Source organism: Balaenoptera musculus, chromosome 1 (assembly GCF_009873245.2).
Source record: "Balaenoptera musculus isolate JJ_BM4_2016_0621 chromosome 1, mBalMus1.pri.v3, whole genome shotgun sequence".
Classification (NCBI taxonomy): Eukaryota; Metazoa; Chordata; class Mammalia; order Artiodactyla; family Balaenopteridae; genus Balaenoptera; species Balaenoptera musculus.
This window is the reverse complement of record NC_045785.1, coordinates 7,790,044-7,812,215: the sequence shown is the minus strand read 5'-3', so window position 1 is coordinate 7,812,215 and position 22,172 is coordinate 7,790,044. Positions and strand designations below refer to the sequence as shown.

General features: G+C 44.1%; 1 protein-coding gene across 11 annotated transcripts in view; it reads right to left on the bottom strand.

The window, feature by feature from the left end:
• Positions 1-393: 393 nt before the first annotated feature.
• The window catches only part of KIF1B (kinesin family member 1B), a 147,617-nt gene continuing 125,838 nt past the window's right edge, over positions 394-22,172 (bottom strand). For 6 of the 11 annotated variants that reach the window (XM_036841740.1, XM_036841759.1, XM_036841779.1 and 3 more), the window contains 12 exons: positions 20,513-20,618; positions 13,864-13,978; positions 12,961-13,094; positions 12,144-12,205; positions 10,831-10,976; positions 10,402-10,641; positions 9,214-9,285; positions 7,716-7,837; positions 6,112-6,261; positions 5,564-5,756; positions 5,242-5,360; positions 394-4,680 (listed from right to left, as the gene is read on the bottom strand). In XM_036841740.1, coding sequence (XP_036697635.1) covers positions 4,638-4,680; positions 5,242-5,360; positions 5,564-5,756; positions 6,112-6,261; positions 7,716-7,837; positions 9,214-9,285; positions 10,402-10,641; positions 10,831-10,976; positions 12,144-12,205; positions 12,961-13,094; positions 13,864-13,978; positions 20,513-20,618 — 1,502 coding nt within the window. In that variant the 3' untranslated portion in view covers positions 394-4,637. Of the gene's footprint in view, positions 4,681-5,241; positions 5,361-5,563; positions 5,757-6,111; positions 6,262-7,715; positions 7,838-9,213; positions 9,286-10,401; positions 10,642-10,830; positions 10,977-12,143; positions 12,206-12,960; positions 13,095-13,863; positions 13,979-20,491; positions 20,619-22,172 lie in introns of all 11 variants that reach the window. The other 5 variants (XM_036841722.1, XM_036841749.1, XM_036841769.1 and 2 more) reach the window with 1 other exon arrangement.

Genomic DNA, 22,172 nt, shown 5'->3' with positions numbered 1-22,172 from the left:
AATACCCAGGACAGTGGTCCCTGCTCATTCCCTGCTCACAACAGGAACTTGTTAAATTGACACAGTGAAAATTTCAACCCCTCCATCACCCACCCTACAACAACACTACAGAATCATTGGTAGGTATATAAACAGAGGCTTTGGGAGGAAAAAAAAAAGCAAATCTTCCACCTAAAATAGCCACTTCCCTAACCGGGAGGAAAGTACTTTCGAAGAAACAGCATCACATTAGTTATATAATAACTGCTGTTTTGCATTATCAGAAAGGAACATGTAGGTCACAGCATGGTGACATCTATCCCAGAAGAGTAATATCTTTGCAAATCAAGAAAAATCTTTGTGTAAATACCTTTCAAAGGGTGTAGGAATAAACGCACATCAAGAGCCTTCTGATGCACTGGTTGTACCTTTATTATTTTTACCTCGTTCACTAATAGTTCCGTGATGCAAGGTTACCATACACAGTTAGATAATGTCTGCATTGCACATCTAAGGCTATACAGCAAAAGAACCAGAATTAGTACAAATACAAGAACTATATTTACATTCTGTATACTCAGGCTCCGAACATCAGATAATATTTACATAATAAAACATGAAAATGAGAATCTGAAATTAATAATGTACATTGTTGCTAAATGTGCTCAACTCCTTCCCTGGGGAGAGATCAGTTTGCAAAGTCTTGGTTCAAAAAGGCCACTTATGCTTCATGGGTTTTGTGCATGAGGATGGTGACAAGGGACTTGAAGTCTCACCGGACAAGTACATCAGAGCCACAAAGTCTAAGACGACTCATGAGAAGGCTGATGGATTCCTCAGGTGAACTGATGCCAGAATACGCAGCATGAAAAAAATTAACTTGAAGACATGAAAACAACACGCGACGGCCAGGGTTTGGCAAGAGACCAACCTCAACTCGGACATTCCGTCTGAGCACAAGCCGTTTTGGCTGAGTTTTTAATGTGAAATTTGTATCACCTCTACCTTCTTCCTTTAAATGACTAGAGGCTTCCCTAAGATTCTATGGGGCTCGAACACAGGTTTCATAAATGGCCTTTTGAACAACAGCAGCAGATCATCTCTCAGCTGATATCTCCATGTACTAATAAGGAAGCACAAATCAATACATTCCCGCTACACAGTCACGCTCTGGCCACAGCGGACAGCTGCAGTGCACACGAGCTCGAGTCCTAGTGAAAATACATTCAGCAAACCTTCTGAGGGCAGCAGCAAAATCAGTCTCTTTCTTTTTAAAGAGCAGGTTAACAATCACATTTTAAAAAGGGAACCAAAAGGTAGAATGAAGGACCCAAGTCAAACAAGAAACGAACAAGCCCTGATACTGTCCAGGAGAACCCTAGAGGAACCCAGACGAGGGAATGCCAAGTACCAGCAGGTGCTACACGCTAGGTCATCCTTGCTTTTCCAGTTCAATGTGCAATTAATTACAGCTGTATAAATATACAAATACCTTACAAAATTAAATATCCCTGTAAATCAGACAACAAGCAGCAGACAACAAAGTCTTTGCTTTGATATATGTGCCAGGAGAAGTCACTTTACTTTAGGTACCAAAAGATCTTCCACAATGGCGTAACTGATTCCTTCATCTTACAAGAGCTGAAAAATCTCATCCAAAATATGAGTAGTCGTAGTTGGGAAAAATCATTTCCCTCGACTTCCCTCACATTATCAAAACGTATTGGAATCCAAGTGCTCACCCAGCTGCCAAACGCAGCCCTTCCCTGCGCTCGTGGCTGCGTGCGTGGGCTGGCTGACCCCGCAGAGCCCGGCCTGAGAGCTGACTGACCCCCAGGCAGGCGCAGAGACAAGGAGGGTGTGAGCATTGGTCTGGTGGAAGCTGTGAGGCCATATTTTGCTTTGGCAGGAGAAAGGAGGATGGGGGAAGGAGGGGAGGAGATGGTTACTTTAGCACTCATTTCTCCTAAATTTGTATAAGAGTGTTCTTTCTTGCTTTCTTATTATTATTATTTGCTTGTTTAAAGGTGTGCTTTAAGAAAAAAAAAAAAAAGGAAACAAACAAACAAACCCTTAAAAGGTGGTTTCCTTAAAGGTTTGAGTTCTTTCAACTTTCCTGACACTATGGCTTCCGTGAAAGCCTCATAAATAATTCCTGCCATAAATTCTCTCTCAGAGCTTCGAAGTGGGGACGGACCTGCCTGGAAAGGGAACACTAATCCTGAAACTGCTCCAACTCCAATCTGAAAACAGACCCCTAGAGAAAGGGGCACCAGTGGGGGCCGTGTGTACCGGGGAGCTGCAGCCAAGGCCCCCGCTGCCTCACAAGGCCTTCTCACCTCGGCCTCTTCTAGTATCTGACATTCCAAAGCAAAGACTTTCCAAGCCAGTTTTGTTTAAGTTAGAATAAAAAACAAGAGTCACCTCACTGTATCACTTGATTCTATCTCCCTCGGCTTCCCCTGGTCTCCTTTTGCCACAGACATGGATCCTCCTATCAGACTTTGTAACGGCAGCAGCATCCAGGATTTAAATCGAAAAGTAACCTTCAAATCTCATCTTCGTTTCCCTGAAATCAGATTTAATTTCAGCCCAGGAAGCTGTCTCTAAGCACGGGCAGACCCTGGATTTGAGCGGACACTGGAAGGGCACATTGTGTCCATTAGACAAGAAACCTCTAACTACTTTAAAGTCTGAAGCACCACTTAGAAAACAAGTAACATTAGAGTTAGTGACCTACGTTTTAAGGAGAGGAAGAAAGTTAAAAAATCTACCATAGAATTTTTCTTGATCATTTTTCAGGTAAGGTCATAGCCTTTGATTTCTAGTCTTTCTTTTGTTAAGCTCTCCGTGACTCCCTTTTCCTCCTCTTTGCAAAGCAATTATGATGAATGAAGCCAGGAGATGAGCCCCTCCAGGAAGGCAGAGGCAAGGGTCTGGGTGCTGGCGAGCCTGCCCAGCACCCATTCTGCTGAGCGCACGGGCCCTTCCCCTTTGCTACCCGAGAGTCAGCACCCTCGAGGCGGAGGACCCCCGGTCTCCACAAAGTGGGAGCAAGCAGATACTTTCCTGAACACCTGAAGGATGGATGGTCAAACAGAGGTGTGAGCGAGGGCAGTAAAGGATGGTACAGAACAGCCCCAAGTCAACTGGCAAAGCAACTGAAGTAACTGGAGGCCTTCTCTCCCATGTCATTCCTGTGACACTTACTGCAGCTGAAAGAGAAAGAGCATCTTCCGCGATGGCCTCTGGAAGCAGGCGATCCTGTTCTGTCACAGAAGGAGGCCACCGGCAGTGAGCTCCTCCTTTCTCCTCTGGCAGTATTTCCACGCACGATGGAGATAACCAAGGAGGAGACAAATGACCAGGCCTGGGGCCAGGGTTCAGGTGGACCCTCTTCTCTGCCCCCAGGTGTCCTTTTGCTCTTAGCAGTGGCAGGAAGTCCGTTATAATTCTGGGGTCCAGAAAGCAAAGCCTGCCATGTTCACTTATCTATGAGCATAGGGAGACAAGCATCATTGAAAGTGTTTTCAATTTGACAAGGATCATTGTAAATGACCACTGGATTCAGAGGGAGACATCCAAGTATACTTAAGAGCTAGATTTCTTTGATCAAAGGGAGCTACAACAATCACAAGGTCACTACCCGGCATTATCATAATCATAATGATGACAAACACCATCAAGTTCATCACCAGATAGTGAAACACTCCCTCCTTGTGGGATATTTGTATATGACATCATGGCACTAATTCCAAACTGTACCACTGTCATTACTAACTCCAAGAACAGAAACTGAGACTCTGAGAGAAGAGGCTCCCTCCCAGTGGAGACAAACAGCTCACAGGAGCCCTGCTGTGAGGAACTACAAGCATCCTACTGACCCCCACTGTCACGGGCCAAGTCCCACGGTCCTTTGAAATCCATCAGCAATAGCCTTGGCTCTTTCCTTCTTATAAGGTCAACAGCAGCCACTGTCCCAAACCTGCTGAAAAGTCTCTTCCACTAAATGAAAATTCCATAACTATGTTCTAAATAAGCCCCAATTTCAGAGAATATACATGTCCCATTTCTAAGCTCACTACAACCTTTTCCCTCAATGGAAAATGTAGGTATTAGTCATGGCAAAAAGAGACAGAAGGGGAAAAGGTAAGTTTTTTCCTCTCAGGTTCTAAAAAAGACCAGATGTCTCTTCCTTTAGTCTCTAAGCCACCCAAGAAAAATTAAAATTATATCACAATGAAAAGAAAAAAGTATTATGTTGTCTTGAACAACAGACAGAGATATCCGAAGACAGCAGTACAGACATCAGAGGTGGTCATATGGGGACCTATCACACAAAAGGAAGCCAAAATACATCAAAAAATAATTGGGAGATTCACTGGATCCCCTCTGGGTTTTTGTTTTTTTGTTCGTTTTTTCCCCCCCTTTTGTTAGGCCACATGCTTCTAACGAGATTCTCAGCACAGGAAAAAAGAAAAGAGTACAGAGCAATGGGGATGGGGACCAGGAGCGATAGAAAAAGTGCTGGACAAGGAGGGACGAGCACTTAAGCCACAGGATCACACACAAGAATAACCATCAAGAATCACAAAGAGGATTGAGAGGTAACACTTTCTTTATCTCTCGGAAGGCGAGTGAGGGCGCTCGGCAGTCACCTAGAACTTCGGTTGGCTCGGGCATCTGCGGGAGAGTTTTGACCTGTGGGCAACAAAGGGATCAGAGGATCAGACAGACGGCAGGACTGGAAAACTGGATCCGGGGCTCTTGCCCTCGCAGGTCTTCCTCCTCTGGGCTCCCCTCCTTGCACGTCCTCCCATCCTGCACTGCAGGCCCAGGTCTCTAAGCCCCTGAACAAACAGGCTGGCCGGTGGTCCTCCTCACCCTGGGGACCCTGGGACACAAGCCCCTCACAGGATCTGAGGCTGGATCATACGGCTGAATATTGGGAGACCGTTAAGGTTCTCACAATCTTCCCTTTACTCGGTCCCACAGACCCCAGCTGTAGACCCCTTAAGAATAAGAAGTCAAAGCAGGAGATTAACTGGGTACAAATGTGACCAGAGTCTCCTTAGCCATTCGGGACACCAGATGCCACCTTATGAGAAGCTGAGGCCTCATCGCCACCTTACAACCACACTTACACTCCTGTCCTTCCTCTGTTTTAAACTTGTTTGCAACAAGACTTCCTTTTCTGTTTATGTTGACATCCCTGGAACCAAAGACCAAGGAGAGGAAGCAAACACAGGAACAACTTCTTACCGTATTGTGCCAGCAAGGAGTGGGTTAAAGGCATATAACCAGTCGTTCATGTCTTTGTCATTGAGAGCCTGCAAAAGGACCCCACGGTGCTTTGTGCATACAGCAAAGGTGTTCGGTGTCTGAAAGAGACACAGGAAGATGAGAAAAGTTACTATGGATGCTGAACAATGGGGACCACCAGCCATATTCAGAGGGCACACGGCCCTTCACACTGAAGGTTCAGAGACACCAAATACGAAAGAGAGATTCCACACCACACGACGGAGTTCAGAACAGGGAAGGCTGTGCGTGGCAATGAAAAGCAAGAGAGGGCAGGACTGACCTTCACCATGGCCTGCTGGTCCTCGCTGTATTCCACCTGCGCTGTGGACAAGTTAATGATGCCACGCTCCACCGGGTCTTTGTCACTGTTATAGATGAAGACATAGGGGCGACGGACCACGACAAAATGTTTAGCCCAGTTGCTGGAAAGTGGCTCCTTGAAATGCAGATATCCTTTCTTAGAGACCACTGAGCTGAAAAGGACAGTACAAGAGAGGTTAGTTTCTCACAAAAATAAAGTGATCATGAGCTGAGGGCCATCAAAACAGACCCAGGCCAAGTCCCTAGGCTGAACGAAACAGGCAAATGATCTACTTGGTCTAGAATCTTATCTGCCGAAGAAATGCAGCATAAGAGCACAAAGCACCCCCACCACATGCTGTGCTGGGTGGCGGTGATACACCTGGAGCGGAAACCCAGCCCAGCACTCTTTCACCCCGATTCCATTTGCATTAGACTGTAATGCAGACCTCATGTAGAAGAGCTGAAAGTAAATTCCTGCTAATTTGTCTTTTAATACCTGGCATCACTGTTCAATATAGTACTCACCCCGGTCTAATTTCTTCAATATCTGGAACAAGATTGAGAAATTCATTTTTTCCTGCTCGGGCTAAATAGGGCGTTTCCAGAGCTGGGACAATCTGAAACTGTTCAAATTCCGGGCAGGGACTAGAGGCCCGGGAATTGGCTTCTGGGGTCCTTGAAAAGAGAGAGGTTAGGAAGAAAGGGGTAACAGGTGCTTCAGTAAGGTCAGTACACAACCATCTCACCAGGAGGAACAATGCCTCTCCCCGAACACCAGGGACCTTGCAAACATCAGTTCCAGAGAGCTTGGCTAAGAAGACAAAGCTGGCATCCGAAACGTAACCCCAAATTCACCTGGTGTCCTCCTTCGGCAGTTACAAAGGAAACTCATCACTGATGACCACCAAGTCACTCGGTCTCTCTTCCTATCCTGAAGCCCTCTGAACAGAAGGGTACTGAATACGAACTCCATTCCTTTATATGTTTCTATTTAGTCTCAAGGCCACACCTAGGGCACCACCTAGGGCAGTGGTTCTCAAAGTGAGGTCCCTCATCAGCAGCATCAACTCCACCTGAAAACTTGTTAGAAATTCAAATTCTCAGGCTCCAACTCAGACCTACAGAATTAGAAACTCTGAATGGGGTTCAGCCATCTGGGCTTTAACAAGCCTCCCAGGTGACGCTGATGCCACTCAAGTCTGAGGACCGCTGCCCGAGGGACTGGCAGAGCGAGCAAGCAAACAAATGGGAAGAACCTGGGCTCCTAAGTGACTGTCTGGAGCAGAGCTGCCCCACCGACCAGGCCCAGCTCAGAACTGATGCGTGAGAAGTAATCCCCATGCTCTGTACCGTTATCTTTGCAGAGCAGCTTAGTCTAATTAATTGTATTTCACCAATTCCAAAAAGCCCATTTTTCTGAAACTTCACCATTTCTCGAAGTGGGCTGCATCTTGTAATTGATGGCATGTCACATTTTAGTTGGCACTGCTTTTTCTTTTAGTGGCGTATAAAAATAATGTCTTAGAGTTGATGGCATCCCAGATTCAATTAAATTACCTGGTTGTGTTATGTTCTCCAGCCCACTGCCTCAGTGTTGATACAGGAAGACAGACAGCTGGCTGATAACCAGGTGGGCTGTGACAGGTGAGCATAATGAACGGAGACGGGGCAAAGGAGACTGATGGCGCATTACACAGCAGTGATTCTAATGATGAATTCATGGAATCGTTCATGGACTTCATCTCTATTCTTCTTACCTATATGTTTTATTGTGTCATTAAAATATTTTTTCCAAAGTAGTTTCAAAATATTTTTCCCAGGATGGGGCTTCCTGTGCCTGATCTGACTGGGGAGACAATCAGGGGTGTGAATACAAGAACAAATCACGCAAAAGGGGATGAAGAAGAGGAGTCAGTGACTTGATGCAGAAAGTTAGTAAAAAGTATGAGGTTAAGAGATGTCAGCAGCATCTTCCAGTCACTGTGACATCCAGAAAAGGCTCCCACATGTTTCCCAAGGCTGCCTAGGGGGACGGTGCTGCCCTCGGTTGCGAACCACTGAGCCAGCGGAAGGTTGGCATTTCCCTTGGTTCTTACATTAGCTTTTGTCAGTGAAATCTGGGTACTTACTTCTGATCCAAAGAGTTGCTCCTAGCGTCTATCAGAGAGGGGCAGGTGGAGGAGGGAGTGAGGGTAGCACTGCTAAAACTGGACACAGAGGGATCCCGTCCGACTGGAGAGATATCAGACAACTGGAAGAAAACAGAACACAGCAAGTGAGATTCAGATGAACAAAACCACCTCTGCAGTAAGAAGCTTTGACAGCCAGTGACCTCATGTTCATAAATCCTCTTCTGTTTCAGGTCATTCAAGAAAACAATTCTTACGAATATTTTATGGCCTAAGTGTCAGAATAGGAATCAAGACATTTATAAAAGAGGCGAGGCTAGCTTTTTATATTTATAAAATATGTTTATATTTTATATTGCTACAGCCTCCTGCATTAACTAAATGACCCTATCTATGTGTGCTGAGAACTAAGAACAACAGGCACTGTTCTAAGAATATGGCAGAGGCCCTGCCCTCCTGGAGCTTACACTCTAAGTGGAGAAGGCAGATAATAAACCAATCAACAAACACTTTAAGAAGTGTCAGGCAGGGATCAGTGCTACAGCAAAAAGTAAAGCAGAGAAGCAGGTTAAAAGGTTTCAGAGAGGGCTTCCCTGGTGGCGCAGTGGTTGAGAATCTGCCTGCTAATGCAGGGGACAAGGGTTCGAGCCCTGGCCTGGGAAGATCCCACATGCCGCGGAGCGGCTGGGCCCGTGAGCCACAACTACTGAGCCTGCGCGTCTGGAGCCTGTGCCCCGCAACGGGAGGGGCCGCGATAGTGAAAGGCCCGTGCACCGCGATGAAGAGCGGTCCCCGCACCGCGACGAAGAGTGGCCCCCACTTGCCGCAACTAGAGAAAGCCCTCGCACGAACCGAAGACCCAGCACAGCCAAAAATAATAAATAAATAAATAAAAATTAAAAAAAAAAAAAAAAAAAAAAAAAGAAAAAAAAAAGGTTTCAGAGAGCTGCTGGCTTTACATAGGGCAGTTAAGGAAATCCGCTCCAAGGAGGCCACATCTGAGCAGAAAAATGAAATAAAGAAGCGAATCATGGGACTATCTGGAAGGTTATACTGGGCCAATGCACAGCCACTGTACACAACCTCAAGGCGGAAAGCTTGGAGTGTCTAGGGAATAGCAAAAAAGGTGAAGATGACCAGAACAGAGTGAATGATGCAGAAATTCTTTAAAGTGTTCACCTCACTCTTTGTCGAAGGCAACAAAATTTCATGCCACCGAGAACCTCAGGACTTCTTGTGCCTTGACATATAATAATATATCACCCCCTGCAGAATACTCTTCTCCAAGGGATTCAGGGAAAAGCCCAAATGTTTCCCATCTCATAATTACTCTAAGAGACACAGAAGAATACTTTTATCTTCAGAAGTCAGTGTTCTGACTGAAAAATTAAATAAACGAAAGAGCAGATACGTCATACAGCCTCACATATAATGCTATGCCCATCTCAAGCCACCTAAAAGTAGCAAAACCTGAGGACAGGAAATGAGAGCTGCTCACCTTGCAGTCACTGATGCTGCCGTGCACCTGGCTGAATTCTCGGTTGAAAGTGTGGGTGAGAAGCTGCAGGCACTAGGGAAGAGAGAAGGAAGAGTAAGGTTCAATGGTTAAACAAAGCCCGGGATTAAAGCAGGAAGGGAAAATAACATGCCTAAGACTCACAGTGGAGCTCAGGTGCTGCTCAGATAGCTCTAGAAATTAACTGAGTACGTAGCAAGAGAAGCCTGGTACATGCCTAACAAAGATGATAAAATGAGTGGATAAAAAGCCATTCTCATGAATTACCGTAAACACCATAGTTTAAAGTGCTTAAGAATGCAACAGCATCCCTTTCATTCTCCATTTGCCCTGGTACTAAAAGGCATGGAGGTTTCTGGATGGACATATGTTCCCAAATCAACTAGACGACCATTCGATTATTGAAACGAACACAAAATCCCTCTTATTTCTATATTCCATTGTCAGCCAGTTGCGCAGACCCACATGCCTGGTGGTCATCCTCAACAACCCCTCTGCCCTCTCCTGCTGTTATCCAGGCAACAAGGAATGTGGATTCTACCTTCCAAATGTCTCTCCCATGATTCCTCTTCATCCCACACACCCCCGCCATAGCTAAAAACTTCACCGTTTCTCATCTGGATTACTGAAATAAAGAATTCTTTCTGCCTCTAGCCTGTCTCTTCACCACAAATCCATCCTCTTTACTGCTGCCAGAGAAATCTTTCTAAAACAAATACCTGTTTGAAACATTTCCAAGTCACTCCCGGAATATTCTGGACGCTTTAGTCCAGCACATAAGACTCTTCGTGATCTGGCCCTGCCCTATCTCTCCAGCTCCATCTCCTGTCCCTCTCCTGCACGGATTCCCTCACACTGATCATGCAGGACGCCGCTGGCTCTCTCCTGCACATCCTTCCAAGGTCAGTCCACGAGTGCCCTCCTGGGCAGGCCTCTCCTCTGGCTCCCCCAGCATTCTCGACCACACCTCTATTATAAGCTTGTCACCCCCTCGCCTGTCAACTTATTCAGGGTAGAAGTTAAGTCTCATTTATTTCTATATTCACAGTGTGAGCACAGGCTTTGAAACAGAGGCCCTCAAAGAAAGATGAAAATGCAAGTGGAAAAACAGAAACACCAGCTCACAGAGCCTCACGGGGGAAAATGCTCAGCAGAGGCAGGGAGCCACACCTTGGTAGCCAGTTCTTTCTCTCGATCCACCAGGCTTTCAATGTCTGTGGAGTCGTAGCCACTGCTCTCACTGGGTGTGATGGCACTTTCAAAGGTGGTGGTTGAGATCTGAGAGGAGATGCTGGTGGAGGTGCTGAGGGTCCCACTGCTGAGGCTGGGGGACAACGAGTCACTCAGGGATGTGGGGATGCTGTCACCAAGTCTCTCACGGAGCAGCAGGAAGTGGCGGGTTTTCTCCACCTGAGAAGATCAACACTACCGCCTCAGCAAACACAAAGCTCATCAAGATCTTAATAAGCAAAATATTATGCCTCCACCGTGATCGAAAACTGCAAAGCCAGGATCACAGACAGGAGGCGAGTGTAAGACTGATGATGCTACAGGAGTCTTGCCCGAGAGTTCACCTGCGCACCCCGTGCCCCGGGGTACCTCGTGCAGGAGCTCCAGCTTCTCCAAGTCCCACTGGTGCTCAAGGATGAGGCTGTCTCCACGAGGCCGCCAGCCTGCTAAGTTCTCTTCTCCCCGCACATACGCCACTGATGTGTCCAAGATTTTCCTTCTCCTCCTCTGCATGCCTGAGATAAGAGGAAACAACTCTTTTTTCCAGAAAAAAATCCAATTCCAATTTTAGCTCAAAATGAATTAATAATTCACAATATATGGCACACTGAGACAGTTTAGTCTCAAGATACATGGGATTTTGATTATTAATAAAAATTTATCCCTTTTGCCCCAAAGCAACTCTCTAAACTTCTTTTAAAAACTGAGTTTTATATTCTTTAATAATTATGAAGCTGGTAATGCCTCTTGAGAAAATGCTAGTTATTATGTTAAGTGAAAATACAGAGATTAAATAGTCTGTACGTTATTGTTCTAAATATATAAAAACACACTCATAGGAAAAAAGTGGGAAAAATGTGAGCTATCTCACATTTGGTAGCTCAGTTAAGATGGTAGATGACAGACTGGTTTAGCCTCCATTATTTCCCATTAATTTTTTAAAATATTATGCTGGTTTCACATACAAGAGACATGAATTTATGTTAATTAAAAAATTTCTGAAGCAACTATCTAGACACTATAATTAGCTGCTATTGGGACTTGGATTCATACTCAAAGTCTTCTTTTTTTATCTCAATCTTACCTGTGGGCCTTGGCCTCTTTTCCACATATGTTCTCTAAACCGACTCAAATTTACATTAAATGTTTTTAAAAACCCTGACTTGTGTCCACGTTCCAGTTTACAAACATGGAAACGTAGAGTGCTGTTGAAGGCCACCAAGCTGGAGGAACAACAGCAGTTCAGAGACATTAAAAAGGACACAGAACAAGTTCAACTTAATAATTTGTCTTTCTAGAGCATAGGAAATTCAAATTCTAGGCTGACAGCACCTGTAAAGTTATACTGTCAAGTTACCTTTGGGGTTAAGGTGGAGAGGGAAATGGTTCTGAAGTTTTCCAAGCCAAATTCACTCTAGTACACTTGAATTTGTTATAGTGTTCCACAGCCCAGCAACATTTTTTCCCATACAGCTTTTATGACTGTATTGCATGTCATAAACCAAACAGTGCTGCAACTCAGAAAATGGAAACTCCCACCACCACCACCAAAGTGGCTTGTAAAATATAACTGGCTTCTCAATAATGTATATCTATCCTACAGGGGTGGGGTGGATTTTTGATATACTGTACTCCAGTCAAATGCAAAGGTAACTATCACTTGCCTGATGCATACAGCTTACCTGGACTACCTGTGTCTGCCATCTTGCATAAACTGAGTTCATAAATTCCAGTGACTCGATTGCTATTTGAATTAAAACAAATAAACAACTGCTTAATTTCATATAGAACAAAACCAGGAAAATCTCAATTCTCTCTGCTTAAAACACTGTCTCCTCCGCTGGGACTGCAATCCACCCTCAAATATAATTACAGACATTTCTTATCAGTCACTGTTCTTTTCCTGTTCTGAACTTAAGAATAAAACTGAATGATAAACTAGACGATTTATAATACAAATGTGAAGATTAAAATTTTGCCTTTTCTTACCACAAGAAAGAAAAGATGAGGGGGGAAAAGTCTGACTGGAATGAAATGATAAACATCAGTTTCTGGGGGGTGTGGTTAGGAAGGGGACTGAAGCTTCTACTGTATTAGTAATACTTAATTTTTAAGCCGGGTAGTGATGCACAGGTAGTCACTGTGTTATTCTTCATGTATATTCATATATCTTAAACATGAATAAATCTTAAAAAGAAAAAAATCCCAATGGTATGGTAAGCTGTTAGAAATGAAAATAATGACATTTAAAAAGAACACTTAGTCCCTACAAAATTGTTTGAGAAGTGTTCACAATGGAAGTGTTCACATTCCTTCCTTCCCTCATTAACTCATCTATCAATATTTTATTAAATGCCAACATTCAAGTCACTGCACTCCAGGTATCAGTTACCAAAACGATTTATAGGTTGTGAACTAACCCTGAAACCAGCAGCTAGAAGACTGCTGATTCTGTACAGGGTACACCAACTGGAAGCTAAACTTGTCTCAAAAACTTACGAGTCTGGTGACTTTGAATAGCCGCTGCCAAAGAGGCTGCGCAGTGAGCGTGGCGGCGAGATCTTGGCATCCCGGGAATAGAAGACCATGCACACATCCTTGGTGATGACAGCTGGCTGGATACAATGATCCAGCTGAAAGCAAACAGGAGTGGGCTCCGATTAAACACAGACAGAGCAGCTGTGACCACAGCCTGGGCACTACCGTATCTGGAAAGCTGCTCCCAGATGTGGGGGGTGGAGGATTTCAGCTCTACCGATGATTTCAACAGCAAATCAGAAGATAATACGTGCAAGGTCAGGTGGTGTTGCCTGCAGATGCATTTATTTTTTTCAAAGTTTTTTTTCTGTAATAACGGCTAATATTTATTACTTGTTATATGCCAAGCACTGTCTGTTCTAAATCCTTTTCTGTGACCTCTCAACAACTTTCTGAGATAAATGCTATTATTATTACCCCTGTTTAAAAGACAAGGAAATTGAGGCACAGAGAGATGAAGTCACTTGTCCAAGGACATGAGGGCAGCAAGTGGCAACACAGGGACTTGAACTCAGATGGGCTAGCTCCAGGGTCTGCGCTGTTAACCACTACTAGGCTCTGCCCACAACTACGAAGACAAGAGGCGGTATTCTTAAAATCATACATTCTCTGAAGAATGGGAATTGGGCTGCTAAAGCTGACGCTGTAATAAAAGTTATGCGACTTTTTGATTAACTAGAGACTAGGAACAGAATTTAATATAACCAGAACAGTTAGCAAAGTATAATAAAATAAATAACTTAAGGATGTGCAGGGGGAAAGGAAGACAAAATCAGTCAAATCTTTCCTCCCCATTTCCTATTGTAACTTTCCTACTGTTCAGGGCTGGCTGTTCACGGCAACTCAAGTTGTGGGTCTTCTCACCTCCAGGTAGGCCGACAAGGTCATGTAGATCTTTTCCCCATAGGGTGTCACTCGGTTCAGAAGGAGGGAGTTATGGAGGGAGCTATCCCACACGGCCTCGAAACGATAGAAGGTCCTAAGGTCAAAAAGGCAAGAGGGAGTCATCCAGAAGAAGCTGACGTCACCTCAGTCCAGGCACTGCCATTGTCAGTAATGCTGCAGAATCCCACACCGACCAGCATTTCCAACTTATCAAAGTCTAACGACAGAGCAGAACCTGCGCCTCCGAGGAGGAAAAGGCAGGCCCCCCCTGCTCTTGCCCCCCACCCATCGTCAAGGAACACTTAAGCTATGCTTTTTGTTGTTTGTTTTTTGACAAGCCTGCTTCTCCTCTGCCTATAAACATAAAAATAGTGAGATCAATCAAAGGGATTAAGATGAAAAGGAGAAATGAGTATCAACAGAAACTAAAACAGGAAAGAAAGATTAAGTAAGCTCCTCAGTCAGTGATGAGGGCCGGAAGCAAAGATTCAGTCACTTGGAAGCTGCAGTCTTTGTATCTCGATCCCATTCTGCTGAGCCTCAGAAATGTCACAAACACATCTGGGAGGGTTCATGAAAGAAAGAGTATAGAGAGACTTGTTTTAAATAGAAGAATAAGCGGTTATTCTTAGCTGACATTTCAGTAAAAGAGAATGATTTTTTACACCAGAGCTAGCCAACTACTATTTATCAGTTTTCCAAAAAATCCACAGAATCTTACATTCAAATAACAACTAGAAGCTTGATTATTTAATAAACACCCATAAACTGGTTTTTAAAGTTGTTTTAATATCTTTCTTTCCTCTTACTAGTAAAACACCATAGACCCTACTTGGCATTAAACCTTCCAGCTCAGCAAGTCTCACCTGAAGCACCGTCCTGAGTTCAACAGCAGTGTCACAGATCAACTCCCAACTCGACTCCCCATGTCCCTCCCTCAGACCCCCGTTAGGACTGTTGGGGAAGACACTTCGTCCACCCCTTCAGAGTGGGCTTCCCATCACCACTAACTCTCTGCACGTGTAATACACCCCACTCAATTCAACTAGAGTTCTGCACACCTTCTCCCCTGCCCAGTACGTTCCTCCTCACTCCTTCCCAAATGGTAACCTCACTGCAGCTGTCTTTTCTAGGTGTCCCATGACAAATAGCTGGCATACCTTCTCTTTAAACACATCTCCATGCTTCTTTCTCCAGAAATAAACAGAGAAAACAATACTTAAATGAACTCCATAACCACACCTCATCCTCTGAGTGCCAGTGTTTGAAGCCTGATTATTTCATCTTGTAGCTACTTCTAGATCTAAGTCTTCTTGAAGTACAGTTGACCCTTGAACAACAGGGGTTAGGGGGCTGACCCTCCATGCAGTTAAAAATCTGTGTATAACTTACAGTCGGCCCTCGGTACCCGAGGTTCTGCCTCCACCAATTCGGCCAACTGCGGACCACGTAGTATTGTGGTACTTACTATTGAAAAAAATCCACACGCAAGCGGACCCGCGCAGTTCAAACCCATGTTGTCCAAGGGCCTTCGGCTGTACATGATACCCTCTCAAACATCTAGCTTTTGAGGCAGTGTGTATGGGTCAAGAAAATTCTCTACAAAGACACCAAAGGAATATAGAGACAACTAACAGGACAAAGATGGACAAAGCAACCAAGAGACCCAAAGAGCAACCACAGCAAAGGACGACAGAAGCCCTTCCCCAGCTCCTGGGCTCACTGGGCTCAGCAGAGAACCCTTTATGCATCCACAAAGCTCTGTTTCGATCAAATCTAAATTGTAATTTGGTTTAAGACAAATTCTAATATTGGGTGGTGAAATCCATTACTTAGCAGAAGCCACTTGAGGGCTCTGTCCCTGAGACTGCTCTTCTATTGTGTCCCAGGGTCTGTCGAGGCGCCCGGAATGGGGCCTGCCTGTCACGCTGCAGGTCTGGACACCCCATGCTGAGTGAAGTGAGGCCCCTTCTCAGGGCGAGGGCCTGTGTTACCCTGGAGACACGTGACAGCAACAGCACTTCACTGCTGCCTGGAACCCGCCACTCAAGCGCCACACCAGAAGCCAAGCACCTCCCGCTGCCAGTATTCAGGGTTCATGATTCCCTTTCCACTGAGGCAGATGTTTTGAATTTGTGTGAGAAAGCCTCTTCACATTTCTGTTTTCTGGTTTTCGCTTAACCTAAAGAGGAAATTTCACTGGCAGAAACTTGGCTAACATAGAAAAATTCTGACATCACTAAAATCTCCCTGTATTGGGATGGGGGGGAAAAGGTGGGTTTTTTTGTTTTGTTTTGTTTGGTGCCTGGGTTACTGCAGCACCTTCTTTTGAAATACTCACCAAGGGTGGCAATTCTTGAGAGGTGGTCGTAAGAAATACAACCAAGACTGATGAGAAATGTCAACGAAATTAAGCTAGCAAGAGAATGTGGAGTTAGAAACAGGGCTGAGTCCTGAGACATGCTGCCCTGTATGGTGCTAAGGTGGTCAGGAAATAATCCCAAATGGATTTCTCAAGATGTTCCGGACAACGGCAGTGTGTGTGTATGTGTATGTGTGTGTGTATGTGTATGTGTGTGTGTTTATGTGTTGTGTGCGTGTGTATGTGCATCTTTAAAAAAACATTTAGGCTACATTGTCATGTATCACTTCCTTCAGTTTTCTTCCCTAAATCAGACGAAGAGAGAGATGGGGGAAAATTTCCTTTACTACTGAACCAGGAACTTTTTCTTTTCCAAAAGCAGAAAATAAATAGATGAGACAAGCAGTCCTGACAGGAGAAAGAGAAATGTTTAAAAATAAAAAAAGTATTTCTCACAGACTCAGCTACTCAAATAACTAAATTGGTCTCTACTACTACACAGGACAAAACAAAGACAAAAGTGAACAATTATGCAAGCCTGAGATTCCTCATAAAATGAGGGGAGTAACATTCTACTTTGTAATGTGGAAGAGGAAAACTTGAAGGGGCATAGAATAAAATGGGCAAGTTTACTAAATGGAATGAGAAAATAATTAAGAACTCTACAAATTACTTAAGAGCCTACATGTGAAACTCTACATGCATCAGAAAAACCCAGGGCACAAAGGTGCAGAATAAGGTCTTGCTCTATCCTAGGTGGGCGCAAGTTTACATGGGGGAAAACTATTAAATTAAAATAGCAGTCAAAGCTACATAAGACATAAAGCATTCTGATAAACTAGAATCTTTATGTGCAAAAAAGCAAACAGAAAATACCTAGGAATATCCTTATCAAGAAAGAGCCTGCAAAAACACAGAAAAAGCTTTTGTTAGTGCAGCAAAACAAAAAAAAGGAAAAAAGAGAGGGAGAGAGAGAGAGGAGAAGAGAAAAATATATATATAAAAAACACAAATTTGCTGATAAGCAAAAGTGAATTCAAGTGGACAATTAACAGAGAATTCCATGGGACACAATTTGATAAAGGGCTTACAATGACACAGGTCTCTCTCCTGAGACGTTCAGTTAAGGAAATGCTGGGCACAGAAGGGAAAGTGGAGACCACCTCTATTAACATCCCTTTAGGAGGTGACTTACTATTGGAAATGGTAGGAAGTTGCTGTGGAGTTAAGGGAAAACCAAGTCAGTAGGTAACAGAAACGCAGGGCTGGGAAGAAAAGGAGTAATGGCCCTTGCCAGCTGTGCTCCACTATCAATATATCACAAGAGCCCTCTAATTACATATGTAATACACCCAACTGGAGTTCTGTAAGTTCAACTTTAAACATTAAACCTTAGGCAAAAAGAGCAAAAGCTCTCTTAACCAAACTCCATTTAGCCACTTACCAAATGAACTTATGCTCTCCACATCCCTACAATGTATAGACTGACGTCCATTTCTCACTGAACATTATTCTAAAATAAAGAGGTAGCTCATCGCCCAGACAATCTGCTCCAAAGAGCTGAGTTTCATGCTTCTCAAGTGTCAGTAGTACAAACCTGTTTATGCGGTTGTATTTGTTATTATAATTATCTAGTTTAATTAAATATTAGATAAATCACTGAAACATGAGGGCAAAAAGAATTTTTGTTTAGTGTGAAACAAAACTAAGTGTGGAAACTTAGTGTGAAAAATAAATTGAACATTTTAAAAAGACTTGATAATGGTGAGTTGTTTAAAAAACAGCTGTTAAGTTTGGGTGAGATCAATGTAAAAGAAAGAGGGAAATAAAATTTTGATGACATATGATAAAAAGTTTAAAGGATTTTGCACTTAGATTTTCTTCATAGGTTCATAGGTTTCTAGTTCCACCAAATTGAAAAACAGGTGATGAATTATGGGTGTGGCTTTGCAAGAAAGACAGTCAGAAGTCTAATAAATGAGCCTACAATTAAAGAAAAGGCCTTGGCCCTACAGCAAGAGCTTGACAAATTAATGTACATTTATATACTTTAAATTAAAATAAGTGTTTAAAGTCTGTATCTTCTTTTTTAAATTTTTATTTATTTATTTATATTTTGGCTGTGTTGGGTCTTTGCTGCTGCGCGCGGGCTTTCTCTAGTTGCAGGAAACAGGTGCTACTCTTCCTTGCGGTGCACAGACTTCTCATTGCAGTGGCTTCTCTTGTTGCGGAGCACGGGCTCTAGGCGCGCGGGCTTCAGTAGTTGCGCAGACTCAGCAGTTGTGGCGCACGGGCTTAGTTACTCCGCGGCATGTGGGATCTTCCTGGACCAGGGCTCGAACCCATGTCCCCTGCATTGGCAGGCGGATTCTTAACCACTGCGCCACCAGGGAAGTCCCTCTTTTTATTATTCTTGACTTTAGCAACTTTTTTTTTTTTACTTTTTTTTTTTTTTAACCTTTTCAGCTGTGTTGGGTCTTTGTTGCTGCACGCGGGCTTCCTCTAGTTGCGGCGAGCAGCAGTTACTCTTCGTTGCAGTGCATGGGCTTCTCACTGTGGTGGCTTCTCTTGTTGTGGAGCACGGGCTCTAGGTGCGCAGGCTTCAGCAGTTGCAGCACACTGGCTCAGTAGTTGTGGCACGTGGGCTGTAGGCACGCGGGCTCCAGTAGTTGCAGCGCCTGGGCGCACTAGTTATGGCACACGGGTTTAGTTGCTCCGCGGCATGTAGGATCTTCCCAGACCAGGGCTCAAACCTGTGTCCCCTGCGTTGGCAGGCAGATTCTTAACTGCTGCGCCACCAGGGAAGTCCCAGCAACTTTTTTGATTAACTCTAATCTTCTACTGGGAAAGATAAACTGCTTCTAACAAAGCCAAATTCATCTTCTACAGCACGTGACACACTTCCAGACAGGAATCAAAGGACTTTTGAAGGTTACTCTAATGTAAGCAAGTTTAACATAACCAGCACTTCAACCAAACACCATTTTTCCCTGTTTTGCTAAGTACCATAGGGAAGTTTAAGATATATTTCTCATAGTTGCAAGGAAAATGTGGTGAATGCCAGCTGATACTTGCTGTAAATGTCTGGCAGAAGAGGGAACGCTATGTGGGGTTAATGCTGACTTCACAGAAATGGTATTGTTCAAGATTTTGCCCAGGAATGGGCCAAGCGGGGGGTCAAAGCACCCTACTTTACCACTGCCACACCCCCTCCACATAGGTACACACCCTCTCACCCACCTTCCCTTTCTGTCCACAGTTTCTGCCAGCTCCTCTGACTGGCAAAAAGCAAACAGACATTTGTTTCCTTTTCCTCACTCCCATGCAAAACAGTAACACACAGAAACAATGTAAAGAAATTAATCCTGGCCCAAACTTTTCATTTCTGCTTCTGCTTATTGTCTTATTTTTCCTCTCCCTCTTGCCAACACATGTGAGCAACTTTTTTAGGAACAGGCAGACAACAGGAAAATCCTGTAATTCGAAGGCTGAGTTCTGAGCCCACATTAGAACAAACAGCCACTCCTGTTTCCTAGCCCTCACCACGTAGAGAAATGGGAGTCTCTGTGCACGATGACGGGACTCCTTTCCCAGGGAGGTAGAAGCGCCCCAGCAGATTTATTTCCAGTCTGACACGGGGAAGTAGAACGGCTACGTACTTTATGCATTGCCATCACTTGATTGTAAAATGGAATTCTAAGGGAAACTAATTTAAAATTTAAAATAAAATTCATTATTTATAGCAGCCAATCTTAGTCAGGAGAGTTTATAATAATTTATTGCCTTTATGCATAAAGGAAAATGAAAAGCAGATACTGAGACTCCTTGAGCCGATACTGGCAGCAGCAAAGATGAACACAAGAGGGTGCACTATACTTTAGAGGGCATGTTCCCATGACACCCCAGGCCGAGAGGTCTTTCTCCACAGCAACCACCTCATAGGAAAACATTCAGTCTTAGCGGTAATTAAATTGTACTTTTAAACCCTTGAGTGGCATGCTGAGTTTTCTTTTTCTGCTTTTTCTCTGTCACTGTATTACATCTACTCAAACTCCCCAGGGGACAGAACATTTCCATTCTCTGGGGGTATCATCACATACAAGTATCTCCAATGATTTATGTATTTATTTTTGAAGAGCAGGGCGGGCAGGGGAGGAAACAGGGAATTTTGAAGTGAGAAGGGGGGATTCATTAATGAACAAGGAATCTACACTGAACCACTCAACCCCCCTAGGGCTGACTTACCACATTCCCCGGGTGCCCCACCTGCTAGAGTTGTGGGAAGACTTCAGGTACTTGGCAGAGATGATATTTAAGGAGAGGATGGCATCAACTGCGGCTTCGTCCACCTCAGCTTTATTCCGAATCCGGCCTGAGAGAAAGAAGAAAGAAACCAGAACATGGGTACATTTAAAAACAAAGTGGTAGGACTTCCCTGGTGGTGCAGTGGTTAAGAATCCGCCTGCCAATACAGGGGACACGGGTTCGAGCCCTGGTCCAGGAAGATCCCACATGCCATGGAGCAACTAAGCCCATGTGCCACAACTACTGAGCCTGTGCTCTAGAACCCGCGAGCCACAACTACCGAGCCCGTGTGCTGCAACTACTGAAGCCCGCGCACCTAGAGCCCGTGCTCCGCAACAAGAGAAGCCACCGCAGTGAGAAGCCCGTGCACTGCAATGAAGACTAACTGCCGCTCAACGCAACTAGAGAAAGTCCGCGTGCAGCAACAAAGACCCAACACAGCCAGAAAATAATTAATTAATTAATTAATCAATTAAATATCAACTGATTTTAATTAATAAATAAAAACAAAGCGGTAATTCATTAGGCCAAAAAGAGACTGTGAAATCTCTGTGTAATTTCAGGTGCTGGAAGCGTCGTTTGGTCAGCTATAACCCTACAGTCTAATTCTGTAATTCTTGGCCTTCCATTCTTCTCCATATTCTGTCTCTCCTTTACATCCCACATTTAGTCAACGGTGAAAACTTACTCTTTGTTCAAAGAGCTTCTCATATCTGTCTCAGCTTTAATTTCCAACTCACTGCCCTGCTCACGAAGGTCATCCCCTTCTGATCTCAGACACGGCAACAGCCACTTAACTGGTCTCCCTGCTGCTCTCACGTCTCCCCCTTTCCAAGCCATCCCACACTCACCTTCTATAAACTTCTTAAGCCACTGCCTTCATTACACCACTTTCTTTTTCAAAATCTTACAATGCTGTTTTCAAATAACACTAGGGGATGCAGCACTGCACAGAGGTTAAGAACACAGTCTCTGGAGCAGGACTGCCGGGGTTCAAATCTCAGCTCCAACACTAACTATCTGTGTGGCCTGGGCATATGCTCAACCCCTGAGCCTCACTTTCCTCACCTGTGAAGTGGGAATAACAATTCTTCCCTTATAAGATTGTTATGATCATATTATGTGTTTGTTATGTTATATTAAATAAACTAATATTTTTAGAGCATTCAGAAAAGCACCTGCCACATTTCATGTTTGTTATAAAAATAATAAGCCATAGGGTTATAGAGAAGCCTTAGTAACTGCTGCCTCTGCACCCCACCCTTTCTGGTCAGAAAGCATCTCTCTTGTTTTGTGTAAAAATTAATCTTGAAAAGCTTGAAAACCACTGCCCCAGATAGGACAGAGTATAATCTTCCTTCCAGGGCTTCTTAATCTGGTCCACAGATACCCAAGGGGTTTATGGATAGAATTCAGGAGGTCTGAACTGGATGGGGAAAAAAAATTACAACTTTATTTTCAGGAACCTCTAACTGAAATTTGCCTTTCCCTGCAATTATGAGGGGAGGGCACAAACCACAGGAGAATCAGCAGTACCCATACCTCTGTCCCCAGCAGAAATCACAGATGTTTTCATATCACACTAATGTGAAGTATCTTGACATTCACCACCACTTTGAAA